This window comes from Camelus ferus, chromosome 6 (assembly GCF_009834535.1).
Source record: "Camelus ferus isolate YT-003-E chromosome 6, BCGSAC_Cfer_1.0, whole genome shotgun sequence".
NCBI lineage: Eukaryota > Metazoa > Chordata > Mammalia > Artiodactyla > Camelidae > Camelus > Camelus ferus.
In genome coordinates this window covers 23,466,954-23,485,925 of record NC_045701.1, presented here as the reverse complement: position 1 = coordinate 23,485,925, position 18,972 = coordinate 23,466,954, and the positions used below count along the sequence as shown (strand labels likewise).

General features: G+C 40.6%; 1 protein-coding gene across 1 annotated transcript in view; it reads right to left on the bottom strand.

Moving 5' to 3' along the window:
- Positions 1-5,707: 5,707 nt before the first annotated feature.
- GPR176 (G protein-coupled receptor 176) overlaps positions 5,708-18,972 on the bottom strand; it is an 83,429-nt gene continuing 70,164 nt past the window's right edge. Inside the window, exons 2-3 of the mRNA XM_006176602.3 lie at positions 11,841-12,093; positions 5,708-8,986 (exon numbers count right to left, since the gene is read on the bottom strand). Coding sequence (XP_006176664.1) covers positions 7,864-8,986; positions 11,841-12,093 — 1,376 coding nt within the window. The 3' untranslated portion in view covers positions 5,708-7,863. The remainder of the gene's footprint in view (positions 8,987-11,840; positions 12,094-18,972) is intronic.

Here is an 18,972-nt window from a genome sequence, read left to right as displayed (position 1 = left end):
AACTAAGGGTAAGCTCCGTGCAGAATTAACAAGGAGGACAGGAGGCAAAAGATGACGCCTGTGCGTGGTCTCAGCTGAGCGATCTCACTCTTGGCATCCCATTTAGAATTTCCTAACATTTACTCTGAACTAAATGCCTCTACCATGAAACAGGAAATCATGAAGCAGAAGGAACTTTGGGAAATAACATTGAGAAAAACAGCTGCCAGGCATTAAGGATTTTAATCCAGTCCCCAGTACAGTTTAATATGTGCCAAGTGGCTATTTTAAAAATAGTCATAATAATGATAGATGATAATGATCATCAGTACTTTGGAGGGTGCAGAGGAAGAATTGGTCCTTAATGCCTTCTGTACTGTATTTAGCTCTGTCTCTAACTTACTTCATCTCATAGGGCCATCTGTGCCTCTGGTTTCTCATCTGCAAAATAGAGATCATATCATTTCCTACAGAAATCTGTGGGCTGTACTTTAATATCCTCCAGTGAAACATTATGTATACATACAAAGCAGGCAATGAGAAACCAAATGCTACCAAGGGAATGAACTTTAAGGCGAGAGTATTATAAATTAAAATTAATTAAGATAGTCTAAATATTCTAATGATTTGAAGTAGTTTAGGCAAATGTACTTACATTACATTCACTTTTGATTTTTTTTTAGTAAATGGGAACATTAATTATAAATAAATTAATTCCAGGATAGTTTAATCTACTTAACTCAATATTTTATACATATTTGTCTAAAATATTAAATGGGTTTGAAATTAATTTCTGAAGCAAACCAACATTATTCAAAGTCAAAGGAGCAAGAATTCTTTAAAGTACTTTCATAAATACATACAAAAAAGAAGAAATATTTCTCCTTGGTTATTGAGAATATATGGGGGACAAAATAAAGTTAAGAACAGCCTACAATTGTGTGATTCATACAGCCAAACCAAAGGAATTATCTGAGAAAATTGACATCATTTGAGCATATCAGCAAAATGACATTGGTTACTCTCTCCCGGAAAGCTTAAATTGCCTTATTTTCTCAATTCCCTTTAATGATACATATGGTTCCTTGTTTTTAATTTTCAGTTCAGCCTGATGGTGCATTGCAAAATTCAGAAGCTCTTTAATAGACTTTTGTAGGTCTCGATTTTTTAAAGTTAATTTGTATTTTTATCTATACACAGAGATCATTTTTAAATATAGCAAAAAGGCTCCTCTAATCATGATCCCGCCTGGAGCTGGGATGAGGTAGATGCTGTGAGAAAGAAAGAAGGCAGATGGAAACTTAGGAAGTGAGTGACAGCACCTGCTACAGCTTAGGACACAGGTTCACATAATAGCACTCTTGTATGTTCAGAGTAACCTTCACAGGGATAGGATGTATTAGCCTTTCTTTCTCAAAATCAGCTTCTGGTAAACTGGTGAAAAAGTTGAACAAAATTTTAGGTACATTTTCCTTTTCAAATCAGTTTCAATTTTCTGTTTTTCTAGATTGGCCGCCATTATTTTGTCTATATTTAAAACTATAGTATTACCTTTCAAGAGCTGGGGTTGGAAAGAGAAGTTTACCTCTTATCAACTTGCCTTTTAAATAATCATGCACTTAGGGTTTTTTTTTTTTTTTTTTTTTTGAGGGGGAGATAATTAGGTTTATTTATTTACTTACTTTTAAAAGAGGTACTGGGGATTGAACCCAGGAACTTGCATGCACTCTACCACTTGAGCTATATACCCTGACCTACAATAATCATGCACTTAGATTAAATGTTTCTCTCAGAGAAACAGCCCAGAGGCAGAAGGCCAGAGTTTGTCTATACAGACCTTCGGGTGGTATTATATAAAATCTGTTTGCACCAAATTTCCTCCATGAAATCTATAAAGAAAAAAATGCAAAAGGAGAATGAGAATTTTGGTAGAGGGAAACCAAAATACACTATAAAAGATTTTTATAAGCATGTATTCATATATAGAATAATAGACTACAGAAATACAAAATTTCATTAGCACCACATTCTAACCAACTGAGCTAACCGGCCCACAGAAACAAAATTTCAGAGTTGAAAAGAAACTTAAAGCCTAATTCTCCCTTCAAGGTTTAAATACAAATTAATTGCTTCAGTCTCAAAAAAGTGTGGAAAAAATATCATTTTCTTGATTATTTTGCTATAGCTTAATTTTCATTTTGATATTCTGGGATAGAGAACAGATACAATCTGATTCAGAGCTTCCATTCCTCTTACCTGATACTCTGGTGCTGTGGCACATGAGTGTGGAAAGGACATCCATCCTCTGTGTCATTGCCTGCATTGTCACCCTATGCTCCGTTTGACCCAGCAAGATCTGTCCTGCCTGTCCACCTGCACCTTCGGGCCTGAAGCTACTTCTTTCTTTCAAGACGTTTACGCAAATACCTGAGTGAGGCCCTGGACTCACTACAAACTCTACACAGGGACCTACTACCTGGGGAGCAGGTCAGACACAGATTCCCTCTGCAAGTGCACACATTGCTCTTTGTTTTGCTGTATTCTTGGGGCTTTGCCTGGGGGCAGCATTAGGGCCCCTTCATCCAGAAAGTATAGATGTCTACAGTCTTATCACTTACCCCTGACTTCTCTTTTCTATTGTCCTCCAATCCAGGGAAGCTTTTTGCACTGAGGGGAGATGATACCTCCTCCTTAAACCATCTCAAACTTTTGGCTTATCCAAGCTTTCTCAACGTTTGGCTAACTCAAGCTTTCTCAGCCTTGGCATTATTGATATTTTGGACCAGATAAGTCTGTTGTGCTGGGCTGTCCTGTGCATTATAGGGTATTTAGCAGCATCTCTGGCATTTACTCATTAGATGCCAGTAGCATACCCTAGTTCTTGAAAATCATTACCAAATATCCACTGGGCTAATCCTGAGAGTCCCCTCTGTTCTCCTAAAACCTAGGCTACAAAAACTGGAAAGAGACTCAGGCTATTTGCTTTTCTTTGAGGCAATGAATGCCTTCCTCCTTTCCTTGAGGTAATACATATGAATGTGAAGAGCCATGCAAAGGAGGGAGGAGAAATTAGATGCATAAAGTAATATGGTTAATATTTCAAAAGTGTTATCCCATCTGTGCTGTACTTTCTCACCTGTCACCTTAAAAGGTGCACATCATTCTAGTATCTCCTTTGCATGTCTATTACCTTTTATACGTGGATTGCAGTGAATACACATATAGAAAGAAATTTAAGAGGGAGTAGGAAGGGATTACCTGCTAAATTCTGATCAATACAGCTGGCAAAGGATTATTGTTCACGCCCAACACACAGCCTAGAGCTGTGTTTCTCGATGTTAAACTTTCCTTCCAGATTTAGAACTTACACTCCCTCTAGTGAATTACAGATAGGCTTAGGTGTTTGAAGAGACAGGTAAATCAGAGGCCTTGCATCGGATGCCTTTAACCTTTGTAAGAGTCATTCCAAGGAAATCAATGAGAACCATCAATAACTCTACTGACAGCAAATCTTTCATCAGTTCATCTCCAATAGAGATTTAGCCACTTCTCCAGGTGCTGTATCTCTTATTTATTCATTCATCAGTCACTTATTTAAGTTTGGAAATAAGTGGCTCCTAAATCTCCAGGACATAAATAGCCATTAAACATTCACATAAAACTATGCTGGAGATTACAGTTTGAGTTCTGTGAAGGTCTCCAGGCCTTTATTCTGCCTATTAACTAACTTATTGCCTTGCTACAAATGGGGGAAAACAGTGGGACAAACTGAGGCTAACAGAGGAGATATTTTAGCTCCTGAAATCCCATGTATAGAGAATCTTAAGTCATTTCAATGTATTTTAAAAGCCTTGCATGCATACAAAAAGGCTTTTGATTCTATTGATGCCAATACTGGGCATCAGTATTGATTTCAGTTCCTATTTTATTCACATACTCTCAGGTCATTAACCATGATTCATTTTTCTTTTGTTGACAGAACTCTCACTATAGCAATAACTGGTTGTGATATAAACCTGCTAAATGTTTACAAGCATTTGGGGGAACTTAGTCACTTTGCTATGAAGTTATTTACATTATATAGTGCTACATCAGTAGACTAGTAGGAAAGCACTAATCCTTCCCCTTCACCCAAATTCAGCTGAAAATAAGCTTTTTTCCCTGAGCATCTCAGATCTTGTGTGCAGCAGCAACTGGGGGTCACCCTACCCCTTCCGGGCTGCCAAGAGCTCAGCAACGCCCAGAGTCGGGCTGGAGCAGAGGCTTTTCCCTCCGGCCCAATCAGACCTGTGTTTGAGCTCCATTATCAACTTAGCACACCACGTGATTAACTTACAGTTCCTTGTCTATGAGTGAGGCCACTTCGGATTTGTGTATCTATCTGCTCTTAGTTACTCTACATAGTCTGCTTTACTCTGCATCAGTATAGTAAATTATGCTCATTCATATTTGGGATCTGGCTTATAGATTTACAGCAAATATTTTTTCAACATCCTTTTTTTTTTTTCCCTGAACCTGAGAATTGTTTGGTTAAGAACTATTCTGGCCTACACAGTTCCTTTTTCTTCAGAGATTCTAGTATTTTGGCATTGTATACTGACTCAAAGTATCATCCTTATGAATATTAATCATTGTTATGGTAACTGGCGAAAACATCAGTTTAATATTGTTTTCTGAATAACATTGCAAAAAATGAAACCCTCAACCACTTCTTTTTTTTAACGTAGCATGTAGGCACTAACATTGACATAGTTTTACTCTGTGCCAGGCTTTGTGTTAAACAGATCATGCCACTGAATCTCACAACTGCCACATGAGGTATATTATTGTCTCACTTGGATTCCTCTGAAAATAGAGTTTGAGACAAGGGCTTTGTGCAGTTGGTTTTGGGGAGGTGATCCTTGAGGGCGTGAATGAGGGCTAGAGAAAATCAGACAGGGAAGAGAGAAGAATGCATCAATAAGAGGATGCATTATTTGGACACCACGGTGGGCTACTGGGACTTGATCTACTGGACCTCCTGAGAAGTGGGAAGATGCCTCCTGCAATTGTCCAGCAGAAGGCCAGGAGGCTGGGGCATTGATCCACTGGTTCCCGTGTCCCACTGTTCAAGGGTTACCCCCAGGGCTAGGGAGCCTTCCCAGGGAAGAAAGCAGAGAAGCTAGGCCCTGATGGCTCTCAGGGAAGTGAGTGGTTGCAGCCAGCACTGGCCCACTGCAGACATGGCTAAAATCAGAGGTGAAATATGAGTTGGGGCAACAGAAGCTACTGACACAGTTATGATCTCCCCATTTTACAGAGAGGAAACCAAGGTACATGGAAATTACTTCACCTGCTTATTAAGGTCACAAGGTGGGTCAGTGGTAGAGCCAGGATTCAAACACGGGCCATCTGACCTCAGGGCCATGGCCCCAACCATGTGTTATGCGTGGTGGCAACAGCAGCACTCCACTCTTCTCAGTGTAGCGCCACCTACAGGTCTGAGCGGTCCATCCACCAATTCCATTTAGAATTCAGATTTGGGACATTTATTCAAACATTGCATTTTCTCTGGGAATTCATTTGTCAAGTTGCAACAACACAAGAAAATGTTACTGCAATGCTGCATCTGCATTTTGGGAGGGAAATACATACCTTTCATTTGAGATCATGTAGGAAGAGAGATGTTCAGATAGTTATACCACTTGAGAGGAGAAAAGAAACAAACAAAAAACCCCAGCTCATACAATGTTTTTTGAGTTCAGAAACTTCTCAATTTTTTATTAAAACATAATTCTTCAAAGAGTATAGAAATACACCTGACCATGACCTGTTAGAAGTCAACCATCTGCTTCGAACATACATAAGAAATATCTACCAAATTCTGGCTCACCAGAATTTATTAAGATGTGCACACACATTATCAGAAGGACACCAAAGTGGCTACATTTGACAGATTCTTCTAAAGTGGACACAATTTTCTGACAGCTGATGTTTCCCCTGGAGGAAAGCTGTAACAACTGTGAAGGTTTGGAAAGATGAGCTTGAACAGCCACAAGGTGAAGTATCAGGACGAGGAGCTACAGATGGCATGCACAAAGAACAGGGGCCCCGGAGAGAGGTGGTGGCAGTCCCCTGTTTCCAGTGTGAGCGCACACTGTTCCGAGAAGACAAGCACAGAGGAAGGTACTCCCTCCTCGGTGGAAGGGTCTTCGGGTTCATAGTCAGGAAGCACAAGACAGCACACTCAGAAGAGGACAGGAAAAGGTAACTCCCTACACATAGTCTGACCTTCTTCCGAGGGACAAGGGTCAGTGTGGTTAAAGGAGACGATCAGTGAGGACCACCACCTCTGGGATGTGGAGTTTGCAGCTGAAAATGCCCACGTCCCTTTAAGCTGACTCAAGGCACCATACTGGCTCCCTTACATACCACTGACAAGAACAAAACACCCCGCAGAGAAGAACTTGATCCATTCTCATGTAGAGTTAAATGTTGTTTGTGGTTTGAATTCAGCCTGGTCAAACTCACCCCAAAGTGGACTTCAATCGCTTGTAAGAGCCCCCCTGGGACTGATAGGTTGAGGACACTGTCCTCCCTCTTCTATCCTGTCCAGCTCCTGCTACAGCTTCCCTGGGAAGAAGGAAGTGGAGAGCTCACCTGGGCTAGGCGTTGCCTTGGCATTTTACAACGACGAATTCCTTCTCCGTGTTGTGTCCCTCTTTTGTGCCCCAAATGAAGGCAGAACCACAGATGCACAGACTGAAAGTGAGACTGGCAATGCCCAGTTCTGGAGTCCTCTTGTTCTCTTTGGAGGGGAACCAACTTTTCTTATTTTGGAGGGCAGAATCACCTTTCCTATTCAAGTTTTTTTAGCTTGATGTTTCCAGAGGACCTGTTTACATTATAACTTTGCTTTTTTAAATGGCCTTTTAATTCCAGAAGTTTGCACAAGATAATCTTTTTCAGTATACTTTATTCCTACTGATTGCTGCATAGAACCTTTCACATGAGATCATGTGGGAAGAGAAAAGACTAGAATGTGGATATTTCTTAGACTTTCTCCTCCACCTCTAAGATTCTCTCTCATTTTTGGGGGGGAAAAACACAACTTAAGGGGGAAAGACATGGTAAAGAGCTTGCAGTGTTTTTCAACAACACTGCAAACATATCTTTCTGAGGCCTTAGTGATGTCAAGAGAATGTCAGGATAATCAAGGACAGAATATCTCCCTTATCCCTGGGCACATCCACTGCCATGTTTGTCAAAAGGGGTGCAATAGTCATTCATCTCTCACCTACATCCCAGCAAAGGAAATCAAGGGCATCAGGAGAAACTGTCAGTCACATGATTAGGCCTTCCAGAGAAACAGTGTCAAACGCCCTGGCCCTATCTTCCCTGGAGATACAGATAAATACAAAACATTTTAAATATTTGTCATTTTTAAAGCCAATCAAATAGGCCTTTTCTTTGTTACCACATGGCTCCATCATTATATTGAGCTTCCCTTAAAGGGCCCCTGCTCCCTTTGAGCCCAGGGATGCTCTTCTCTCCATGTATTCTCTGCAGGGCCTGGGAACTGACATAGCCCCAGACATGCACACAGAGTACCTACCCAAGACCTAGTCCCCACTACCCAGCTCTCGTCTCCACAGAGAGGCACATGGACTTTAATAAGGACATAGACCATGAGATAAATAAATAAATATATGTATATATATTTACGCCCTCAATAAAGAGGACATTTGATTGGATGTAGATTTCCCTCTCATTCAAAAGCATTCAGCCCATATAGGAGGCGTCAGCCCATACTGGGTTGCAATGAGATCATACAAATCATAGGGCCAAGGGATGTGAGGGCAGGAATGTGGATGCACTGTTACTTCCAGGGATTTACAAGCCTTGCTAGGAGTCCACCTTGGGGAAAATGCTCACTTTATTGTTTCTGCTCATCTTCCGCTCCACCCTGCCTACCTTGGGCATCTTTGTCTGGATCAGCTCTTCTGGGGTGTTGCCCAAGGGGGGAAGCAGCCTCTTCTTGCTGTTTCGGGTCTCTGAGAGCCACTGGGGAGGCAGCTCAAAAGGCCCAAAGCCAAACTGCAGGGAATACTTGGCAGGGAATGTCTCGGGTTCCATGGGGACTGCTGGTGCCACCTGGAATACAGAGTCCACTGTACCCGGGGGTGGGGCAGGGGATGCAAACTCTGGCCCCTGCTCTGCCTCCAGGCAGGGGCTGAGTAGCTCCTTAGCCTGGAGGTCAGCTGAGCCAGCGTACTTGGCTTCGCTCTCTTCCTCATCCTCCGTGGGCTTAAATATCTGCTGCTGCCCGATGTGGAACATCTCCAGGAGCTGGCTGCCTGAACGCATGCTGGGCTCCAGGCTGGCATCTGCCACCTCGCTCCCTGTGCTGACCACATTTCGGCGACTGTACCGATGGTGCAGTTGTACCAAGGTCCCCACCAAGCACTTGCGGACGGATCTGTTCACAGTAAGAAAGAGCACAGGGTTCGCCAGCAGAGAGACTTTGGGCAGCCAAATGGCCGTGAGCAACAAGAAGACGGAAGTATCTGAGACGTTGAGCACAGTCTGGTAGACAACCAGGGTGGCGTAGGGCACGCTACATAAGATGAAGACCATCACCATGGACAGAAGGGTGGCGTGCAGCTCAGCCTCCCTCGGGGAGGCGTAGGGGATGGAGATGGTGTTCTGTGGGGTCCGGAGGGCTGCTATGATGACCTTCTTTTTCTGGCTGGCACTTAGGGCCCGTCGGATCAGTATCAAGAAGAGGAACACCACCACCACGGGCACAATGACCGTGGTGATGTTATAGACCAGAACGTAGACCAGGTGGCCCAAGGAGTTGCTCCAGACTTCGGTGCAGGTGGACATGGCATAGATGTCGGCCACATTGGTCACCGCGAATACAGGGACGCTGGCCACCACTGCATGGGCCCAGATGTAGATCACTAGTTCTCGGGACTTGGCATCAGATATTTTTCTCTCCAGCGGATAGAGGACAGAGTAATACCTACAAAATGCACAAGCAAAATTCATTTCACAGAAGAAGATTTTAAATTAGAGGAATCAATCTTAGTGGGAAACCACTGGGGGAATTAGTAAGCTAGACCTTAAGTTTTGAGGAGTTTGCTGTACTATTCATAGTTAGCTTTATAATTACTGCCACCAGAACTAAATCCCAAAGAGTACCCTCAGTATAAAGGTTATCTCCTTCTGTTGTAAAGACATCTATTTTTCAATTTAGGCATAAAGAGTAATTTGTAAGAAATTTTACATGGGCTGGAGGAGCTTTAGGGCAATTTTCAAAGCTGCTAAAAGAAAGAAATATGTCTGCTCCCCTATCCAAAGTGGACTCATGCCACGGTGTATATGCATGGATATTGTGAGCATTTACAGCTGCCTGGGGCAGAAGAACCCTGTATGAGGGACGGACTCTGACAAAGTCCTTCCACAAAATCAATTCTACTGAAAAAATTATGCCTGCTCAAGAGCCATTCTTTCCATGATGATCACCTAGCACCCCTAAGAGCAATTAATAGGTCTAACATGGCTGCCGGAGGACTTTTTTCCTTCAAGCTTGACTTGATTATTCCATAACCACCTAATCAGAATTCCAAAAGCACCATGTTTCAAGATGACCAATGATTTGGGGAAACTGAGTAATTTGTTAGCCCCTAGAGCCATGCCTGTCATGAAAGGGCAGCCAATAGCCAGCAGAGATGTGGCAAGTTTCTTCACCCTTGCTCGGCCCACATCTGTGCAGCCAGCTAATGCTAGAGTCGACCTTATAGCCTATTAACACGCATTCCCTCCACAGGACAGGTGAGCATGCATGCCTTCCTGTCACAAGGATTTCTGAGTATCACCTCTGTGCTACATATTGTACCAGGCACTGGGATACAAAGATGAAAGGAAACACAGGAACGTTTCTAACTAAATGGGAATAAAGGCATGTAGACAACAAATGATAAACAAGTAGGTGATGGCTCTTCTGGAGGTATGCATAAAGGAGGCAGGGGAAAGGGAGCACCTGGGACAATGTCAAGTCTGGAGTCTGGCAGGGGACAAGCTGGGGGAGAGACGATGCAAACACAGGATAACCGTGATGACCAGAGATGGATGGAGCATGGTAAAATGTGTTCTAGATCTCTTTCTGAGGGGGAGGAAAAGAGAAAGAAATGTGTAAGTTACGCATGCTCTCAATTTTTTTTCTCTGAATATAGATGAACTTTTCTAACCACCCCTCAATAAATCCAATGTGATGGCACCATACCCACACATGAATACATGCCAGGAGACCAATGTCTCTGATTCTCATTTGCTAAGTGACACGTAACAAACCCAGGTCTCTGGTCATTTCTGATCCCATGATATGTTGGCAAACAGACTGCAACACAAGCACACAGCCTCACGATGAATAATTCTGTTAGCATGTACATCTCTAGGAGATGATGCAGGAAGTGTAGGTGGCCTCCCAATTAACTTGCTGACTTGATGCCATGAAACAAACATCTGAGAAAGAAATGAGACAAGGGACTATTTTCCTTTTGTCTTGGTGCACACCGTACTTATGCTTTTGAGTAATTTGCATCTCTGAATAATGAAATAGGAATTTACCAACCTTCTTCTTCTACTGAAAGAACTTGTTTACCCCCTTTTAAAAATGATGGCAAAAATACAGTAGATTTTCTGCTGGAAAGAAAGTAAGGATTTCTTATGATTTGCATATTTTCTTGCCTAAAGCCAAAGGCTCAAATATAACCCACAGGGATGACTGCATTGCTTCCAGGTAGAATAGCAAATTGTTCAGAATAATGTGTTTCCACTCTTGTTGAATCCTATTCTTAAAAAAATTTCAGAACTCATAGCAGCATTATTCACAAAAGCCAAAAGGTAGAAACAACCCAAATGTCCCTCAATTAGTAAATGGTTAAGGAAAAATGTGGTATTTGAGTACAATGGAATATTATTCAACAATGAAAAGAAATGGAGTAGGTTGTTAAAAGAGTAGATAAGAATTCTCATCAGAAGGAAAATTTTTTAAAAATTGGTATCTATAGAAGATGATGGATGTTAACTAAATCTATAGTGAATCATTTCACGACAATATGTGTAAGAGAAGTCATTATGCCATATACTTTAAACAGTGCTGTATGTCAATTGTAACTCAATAAAATTTGGGGGAAAAAAAAGTACTGATACCTGCTATAACACAGATAACTGCTTTAAAACATTATGCTGAGTAAAAGAAGCTAGACACAAAAGAACACATATTGTATGATTCCCTTTATATGAAATGAACAAATAAACCTAATTACCTCCCCCAACAAAAAAAATTTTAATTAAAGAAAAAAGAAAGAAGAGAAAACCACCACCACCACAATATAAAATCTTGGAAATAAATCCTCTAAAGGAATTCTGGTAATATCTGGCCAGGTCCAACTGGACTGTCTAATCATTTGTTAAATAACCACTGAATTGTTCTCTTGTTCTTCCAGAAATGTTTTCATCCTGCATCAAAAGGCCCTAATTGCAGAGTTATCAATCTGACGAGCAAACAACTGCAAATTCCAAGCAAACACCGCCGATTCCCACCAAGCTGAAACTGTGTCACAATCCAGCTCTGCCCTACCCTCTCATGATGTAAACCCGCCCCCTAATTCCACATCTTCTCTCAATGGTCCAACTGGCCATAGCTGCTGTCTTTTATGAGGCATTCTGTTTCAGCAACTCATTCTCCTTTTGTTGACCACAAGCAGATTAAAAGCCGCCTGTGGAACATTGACTATTCATCATTTGCTTCATGATGCTAATTTTTCTACACATAAAAAAAAAAAGTTGAGCCCCTGACTACCTGATCTTACCTGTCCAAGGCAATGGCAGGGAAGCTGAGGATAGTCACAGAGCAGAAGACTTTGTGCAAAAACTTGACGACCTTGCAGAAGAGCATGGTGTAGATCCACCAGCAACAGTGAGGACTGGTGCTGAGGATGATGTCGAACGGGACACAGACCAGGCTGGCACAAATCCCCGAGCAGGCCAGGTTTTTAATGAACCTGTTGGTGACAGATTTGAACACGGTTGTGCGGCAAGTTGACCATAACACCATGAAGTTTCCTGGCCAGATATGCAAAAAGAAAAATAAAAATGTTTTAATAAAAAGAAAGAAGACAAAGGAAAGAAAGAAAAGAAGGGTTAAAAAAATTGAAAGCCCACATTTGAGAGTTCATTTCAAAGAACTTAAAGACATAGTATACTGGCAATTTATGTGAAATTATTAAATCACTTTTGTATATATCAAAAAGTCTAGGAGGATTTTGAGTGGTGAGTTTTGTTATTTAATTTTAGGCGTAATAGTATTATGATGATGACTCCGTCTCACCTGAGTATAAACAATTTGCTAGGTATTACTTAACCTCTGCTAATCTATTCTAAGTTTGCAAATGAGCTCCGCATTACCAAACTCTGCGATAGAAACAGGACGGAAGCCACACATGTGGCTTAAAATTTTCTAGTACCTACATTTTTCAAAAGTGAAAAGAAGCTGCTGACATTGTATGCCAGAAACTAATACAACATTGGAAATCAACTATACTTTAGTATTTTAAAAATGTTTTTTAAAAAGCAGGTGAAATTTGAATAGTGTATTTTATTTAACCCAATAGATCCCAAATATTAATTTCAACATGTAACACAAATTTGCACATAACAACAAAGCAAGATAATTACCCAGCTGATTATTTCATCTCATCAGCACTTTAGCTTCTTCCTAGCTTTATAAGGTACACTAAGGATAATTCAGTGTATATTTTAAATAACACAGTATTCGACCTCAAGATACTTTTTAATTTTAGGCATTATGTTCTAAATCACCTAATCCCCCTTAGAAATGATTCAAGTTCTGGACCCATTCTTCCTCCCTCCACATTCCCATTATATTTTCTAATGCTGGATTCCATGACAATACTCAGCGCCAGGGCGGTGGGCACAGCAACACAGTTAGCACACACAAGCTGCCTACTCCTTATTCCTGGTGTCTATTTTACTACGGCTCTATTCCTTCTTCAATCTGTAATCATAGTTTTTAAATGCTTATAATTTCTTTCAGATTATTCTACTGTTTCTAGTTCTAGACATGTTAACTTTGCCATTTATTGGGTCTGCTGCTCTCTTTTTACGGTTTTACTCATATGGTTTTTAATGTTGGATTATGAGCTCATAGTACATGGGGTTGTTTTTCTGTGGCAGGCTATAGTCCCTGGTTGTGAAAGTGTTTCAAGTGGCTAACCAAGCACACATTAATAATTTGCTGTGCTTTCATGTGCAGATAAAAAAACAATATGGTTGAAAGACCATTCTGAGAAAAGTTAGTAAGTGTGTAGGGAAATTTTTATCCTGGGGAGAGGCAGGATATTTTAATGACCAAAAGCATAGACCTTGAAGCCTTACTCCTGGATTCAAGTCCTAGCTCTACCATTTACTTGCTGTGTGATCATGGGTGAATTAACTTCTCTGTGCCTCAGTTTCTTCATCTGTAAAGTGGATATGCTAACCATGCCTGTGTCCTTGGGGCATTGTGAGGATTAAATAAGCCAAGACAAATAATATATGTACAGCACTTAGAAAAGCTTCTTGTGCCTAATAGGTGCTATGTAAGTGTATATGTCGCTGCTATTATTAGTTGCATGAAGTTCCAGAGGGTACAAGGAAAGGTCTAACAGAGGCAGGAAGAGTGAGAGTCTGGGCCAGAGTTAAAGAAACCTGGAGCCATATGTAGAGATGATAGAAAAAGACAGCACAGCAAAGGGACCTGGAAGCAATCAGGAGTGAGTGACCAGGTAGGACTGACTGGCCTCCAGGGTCCCAGTGGAACACTGGCATCTGCCAAGGAAGAAACTCTTAGGTTTACCCCATGGAGGTCCCTTGGGTGGTGCTGGCAAAATCACAGCAGACTGTCTCACGGGGTCGCGATGGGTGCCTGGGACTATGGTGTTTGAGTAGCTGTAACAACTTGAGAGCTCTCTCCTCAGGCCTGTGGGACACACACATCTTGTCTCTCTCCTCACTGTCATCTGGATTCAGTGACTTCACTACAGCCTCATCTCCCAAGCAGGGCGGGCAGGGGCCGCTGCAACATCTGCTCCTTCCTAGAATCTCCTGACTCCACTCACATCACATGAGAGGAATCAGATCAAGGACGTGTCTTCTGCAGATGGAGTCCTGCTCCTGGAATCCATCAAGCCCATTATAAAACAATCCAAACACCCTATAGAAATCTTGCAGCAGCACACAAACATGATTCATCTTAATAAGGCACCGGAGTGAATTTAAAACCACAAAGGATCAAGAAAATTGAAAAAAGAATCAATTATCTTGACATGGTTCATTAAGAAAAATGAAAAATCTCAAAGTAATGATGACTTTCTAATAATGCTTTCAATTCAATTATCCAAACAGCTTGAAACCATCAAGAGATTGTATCGTTATAGGAAAAGTTTTTAAAATCCTATCTGGCCAACAATAATGTTACAAGTAATAAAATAATGATTACAACTATATTCTTTGTTTAAAAGACTTTTAAAAACATTCATAATTATCTTCCATCTTCCCAATAGGTAGCCACTAAGCACCCTTGTGCATTTAGACTCACAGTTTGAGCCATTAAGAATTTTAGTCAGAATTGAAACTTTGAAAACATTTTTTTCAAAATTGTTTGAGGGGAAAAAAAAAACTACAGTTGACCCTTGAACAAGGCAGAGGTTGATCTGCATACAACTTACAGTCAGCCCTCCGTGTCCACAAATCCTTCGTATCTGCGGATTCAACAAACCACGGGTTGTGAGGCACTACAGTAATGACTGTTAAAAAAAATCTGCATATAAGTGGACCTATGCAGTTCAAATCTGTGTTGTTCAAAGGTCAACTGTATTTAATTTCTTGCCACTATGGCTAGAAAGTAAAAGTGTCCCTGAATATCTGAGGGCAAGACTTCATTTTGTTTAGGTATGATTCAGACATAGTTTCATTATGACACTGATTTTTGGGAAGAGTTTTTTTTTGTTTTTTGGGAGGATTTAGGAGGCCCAGTTTTATTATCTGCATTTGCTAATAAGGTGCTTTGGTTTTGAGGGTTTTTTTAACTTTTTTTTAATTGAAGTATAGTCAGTTTACAATGTTGTGTCAATTTCTGGTGTACAGCATAATGCTTCAGTCATACCTGAATATACGTATATTTGTTTTCATATTCTTTTTCACTATAAGCTACTACAAGATATCGAATATAGTTCCCGGTGCTATACACTATAAATTTGTTTATCTATTTTATATGTACCAGTCAGTATCTGCAAATCTTGAACTCTCAATTTATCCTTCCAATCCCCTTCCCCCTGGTAACCATAAGTTTGTTTTCTATGTCTGAGTCTGTTTCTATTTTATAAATAAATTCTTTTTTTTTTTTAGATTCCACATATGAATGATATCATATGGTATTTTTCTTTTTCTTTCTGGCTTACTTCACTCATAATGACATTCTCCAGGGCCATCCATGTTGCTGCAAATGGCATTATTTTATTTTTTATGGCTGAGTAATATTCCATTGTATGAATATACCACAACTTCTTTATTCAGTCATCTGTAGATGGACATTTAGACTGTTTCCATGTCTTGGCTGTTGTAAATAGTGTTGCTATGAATATTGGGGTGCAGGTGTCTTTTTGAATTAAGGTTGCCTCTGGATATATGCCCAGGAGTGGGATTGTTGGATCATATGGTAGGTCTATTTTTCATCTTTTGAGGAAAATGGATGTTTTCCAAAATGGATGCACCAAACTGCATTCCCATCAACAGTGTAGAAGGATTCCCTTTTCTCCACGTGCTTTCTAGCATTTATCATTTGTGGACTTTTGAATAATGGCCATTCTGACTGGTGTGAGGTGATACCTCATTCTAGTTTTGAGGAAAGAGTTGTTTTTTTTTTAAATGCCAGAGGACAAAAAAAGTGTGAGATTGATTAACTAAACCCATTTTGAGAAGAGCAGAGGTATGAAAGTAACTAGGTGAATTTTAAAGCATTCAGCAGTTCCCTACTGCCACTAAGGAGAAAACAAATACAAACTTTTCAACACCATACAATACCCTTTAAGATATGACCCCTGGCTGCTCCCATACTTACTACCCAAAGTTGCAGCATCATGATAGAATGAAATGACCCTGGAAATCTGTAAAGGGCAAACCTGTGTTTTTCTCTGAACCCTTAAATCTTCTGCCCAAGCAAAACCCTCAAAGGGAACTCCCTTTCATAAGAAAGAGTGAGAAAGAGAAAGCAAAGGAGAAAGTGAGGGTAAGACAAGTTAGGGATAAAGAACTCCTCAGTGATTTGACACAACATTGTAAAATGATTATAAATCAATAAAAAAATGTTAAAAAAAAAAAAAAGAAATAACGTGTATGTAAAGTGCAAGAATGTGAGAATCAAGAAATGGAAGAACCTCAAATGAAATCATCAACTGCCAAAAGATAATTTCAGAACCCTTTATTAACAAGGTGACATCACAGATACAAATAAACTTCATCCAAAACTGTCAAAAAAAAAAAAAAAAAAAAAAGAACTCCTCATTGTAGAGAAGACAAATGGTACCTGGAAGGTTAAAAAAAAAAGACACTGTTCTGTGAGCCGGGGGACACCAATATTAAAAGTTGAGGTTCAAAGTTCACACTTCCAAAGGAAAGTTTAAATAGTTTAACAAGCATTCTAACTTATTCTGATTTTTAAAAAAATCTTTTTCTCTTGAATCTATACGGGTAAATTTCCTGGCTACCCAGAGAGTCAGCACAGGCAAGGTGGTAAGTAGCTTTTTGCCACTGGTATTATTATGAATTATGGCCGCAGCAAGAATGTGGGGGAAACCATCTTGTAGCCAGAGGGCTGTGCCTGCTGGTTTTCAGTACAATTTGCTCTTCCTCTGAGTCTAAAAGTTTGAGCCTCTCTCTCACTAATGAAGTGTCAATTTGCTGTAACTTGTGATTAAACTATCTAATATCTGCCCAACTCTGTTTAAGCTGATCATTATTACCATGAGAAAATTGTGACTTTAGTTACAGTTAATTTGATTCCAGAGGGTTTTCCAAAATGATACAGGAGGTTCACATTAAGCAGGAATTGGATTAGGAGGAAGAAGCAATGTATTAAGTTTATTAAAATTCATGGTGAATTTTAAATAACTGCTTTGAATGAAAAGCATCTTATGAAATATATATCCCCAATCTAACCTTGGATGGTTTCTCCTTAGAATATTTGTTCCCAATGAATAATTCAGATAAAATATTAACAGGATTCAGTTTTGTAATATATAAAAATATATAAAGAGACTCCAACAGTAGCCTCTGCTAGTCACTCCTATGAGGCTGCACAAAGGATTTTAGGTGAGTCTACAACAAAGGCACAGATGTTTTAGCAACAGTAGTATCCCCAAAGGTAAGGCAAACTACATAGCACAATCAAGACAAAAAGATCCTGGTGCCCACAGCCACCAGAGTTCTCTCGTGAAGTCACAAAGCCCCCAAAACTAGTTCAGTCCCTCACATATCTTAACACATGGATGTAAAAAGTAAGAAGAAAGACACACTGAGTCTTAATAACTGTCCCTCTTTCTTTGACTGCTCCAACTTTTCCCATATAAATCAACTAGAACATTTCAAGAGTCTCAGTATCATTGGCCCCATCTAACTGTGACAGCTCTGAACCTTTAATAACCACAGGCTCGACCTCCTCCTCAGTAGGTGTATGGAGAAAGCTCCCCAGGAAAAGGAGGAAACAAGTCATCTAACTATGATTAAGTGTGCTCCCCTTGGATTTGCATCCTAACAATCCATCCTTGATTGAGTGGAGGTGTAGTAGTTCACTGCCCTAAATATCTACCACACAGACAATCTTGCTAAGAGGTCCTTGTCTGTATTAAATCGCTCGTGTAGTCTCTGAAGTCAGGGTCCGTATCTTCTGCACCATTCATACTGCATTTAGCCTAGAGGGGTTATTTCTCCCATAAAATACTGTAAGATCATGAAGCCCGAAAAGAACCTTATCTGGAAATTCTGTTGACCCTCATGAGCAGCAACCGCAGTTTTATATGTAGGAATTGCTTCATAAGACCCCAAATAACTGAATAAGCTTGAAGTTTGAGATAGCTTGATCAAAATTACCAGAATTTTTTTTTTCTGTGTATTCAATATTGTAGGTACATCTACTGATGATAAGTGCCTTCGATCAACAAGCCAAATGTTTCCTGTCTCCCCATGGCCAGCACAGTGTCAGAGCAGCTTGAGAGAGATGGATGCATGACACATCGTGCTATTCTCTCATCAATCTAGTGGACGGACACACAACACTCATGCACTCCAGTCTCCTGTTCCATCTGTTCCAGTAACTACAATTATGCCGTCCCAAAGGGAAAATTATGTTGGAAATATTTCCAAAGAATGCAAGGCTAAGATAATTAGAGGACTAAGAAAGGAAAGTGAGCCCAATTCTACTTCAGTTCACGGGGACCCAGTGTGGCTGATGCAATGTGGAGGAGGAAGAATCTGGAAATGAGTCTCTTACCCCTCCTGATCTGGCACATTCTGACAATGACATGAATTCAAAGGTGAAAATTCCATTCCTGTTTCTTTATCTGTGTTTGGAAGGAGAATCAGGAGAAAGGGGAGAGGCTGGAAGGTGCGGAGCAAGAAATGGCATCCTAACAACTTCTAACAGATTTCAGGCCACTGCCTCACTACTGGGGAGGTTGCATTTGCTCCAGAGTGGACCACCCGTGTTTCCTTCCCCACTTTCTCCAGTTCCTGTGTGGAAGAGGCAGGCCAGCAGGAGAGGAGTGTCTGCAGAGTGAGGAGCTGGGACCAGGAGAGCTAGAGCAGCAGATGTAAAAGCGCTGAAGGTGGCCACACCCAGGCCAGGGCCAGAGACAAGTGGTCAAGGCAGGGGAGGCTCTGGAAGGAAGT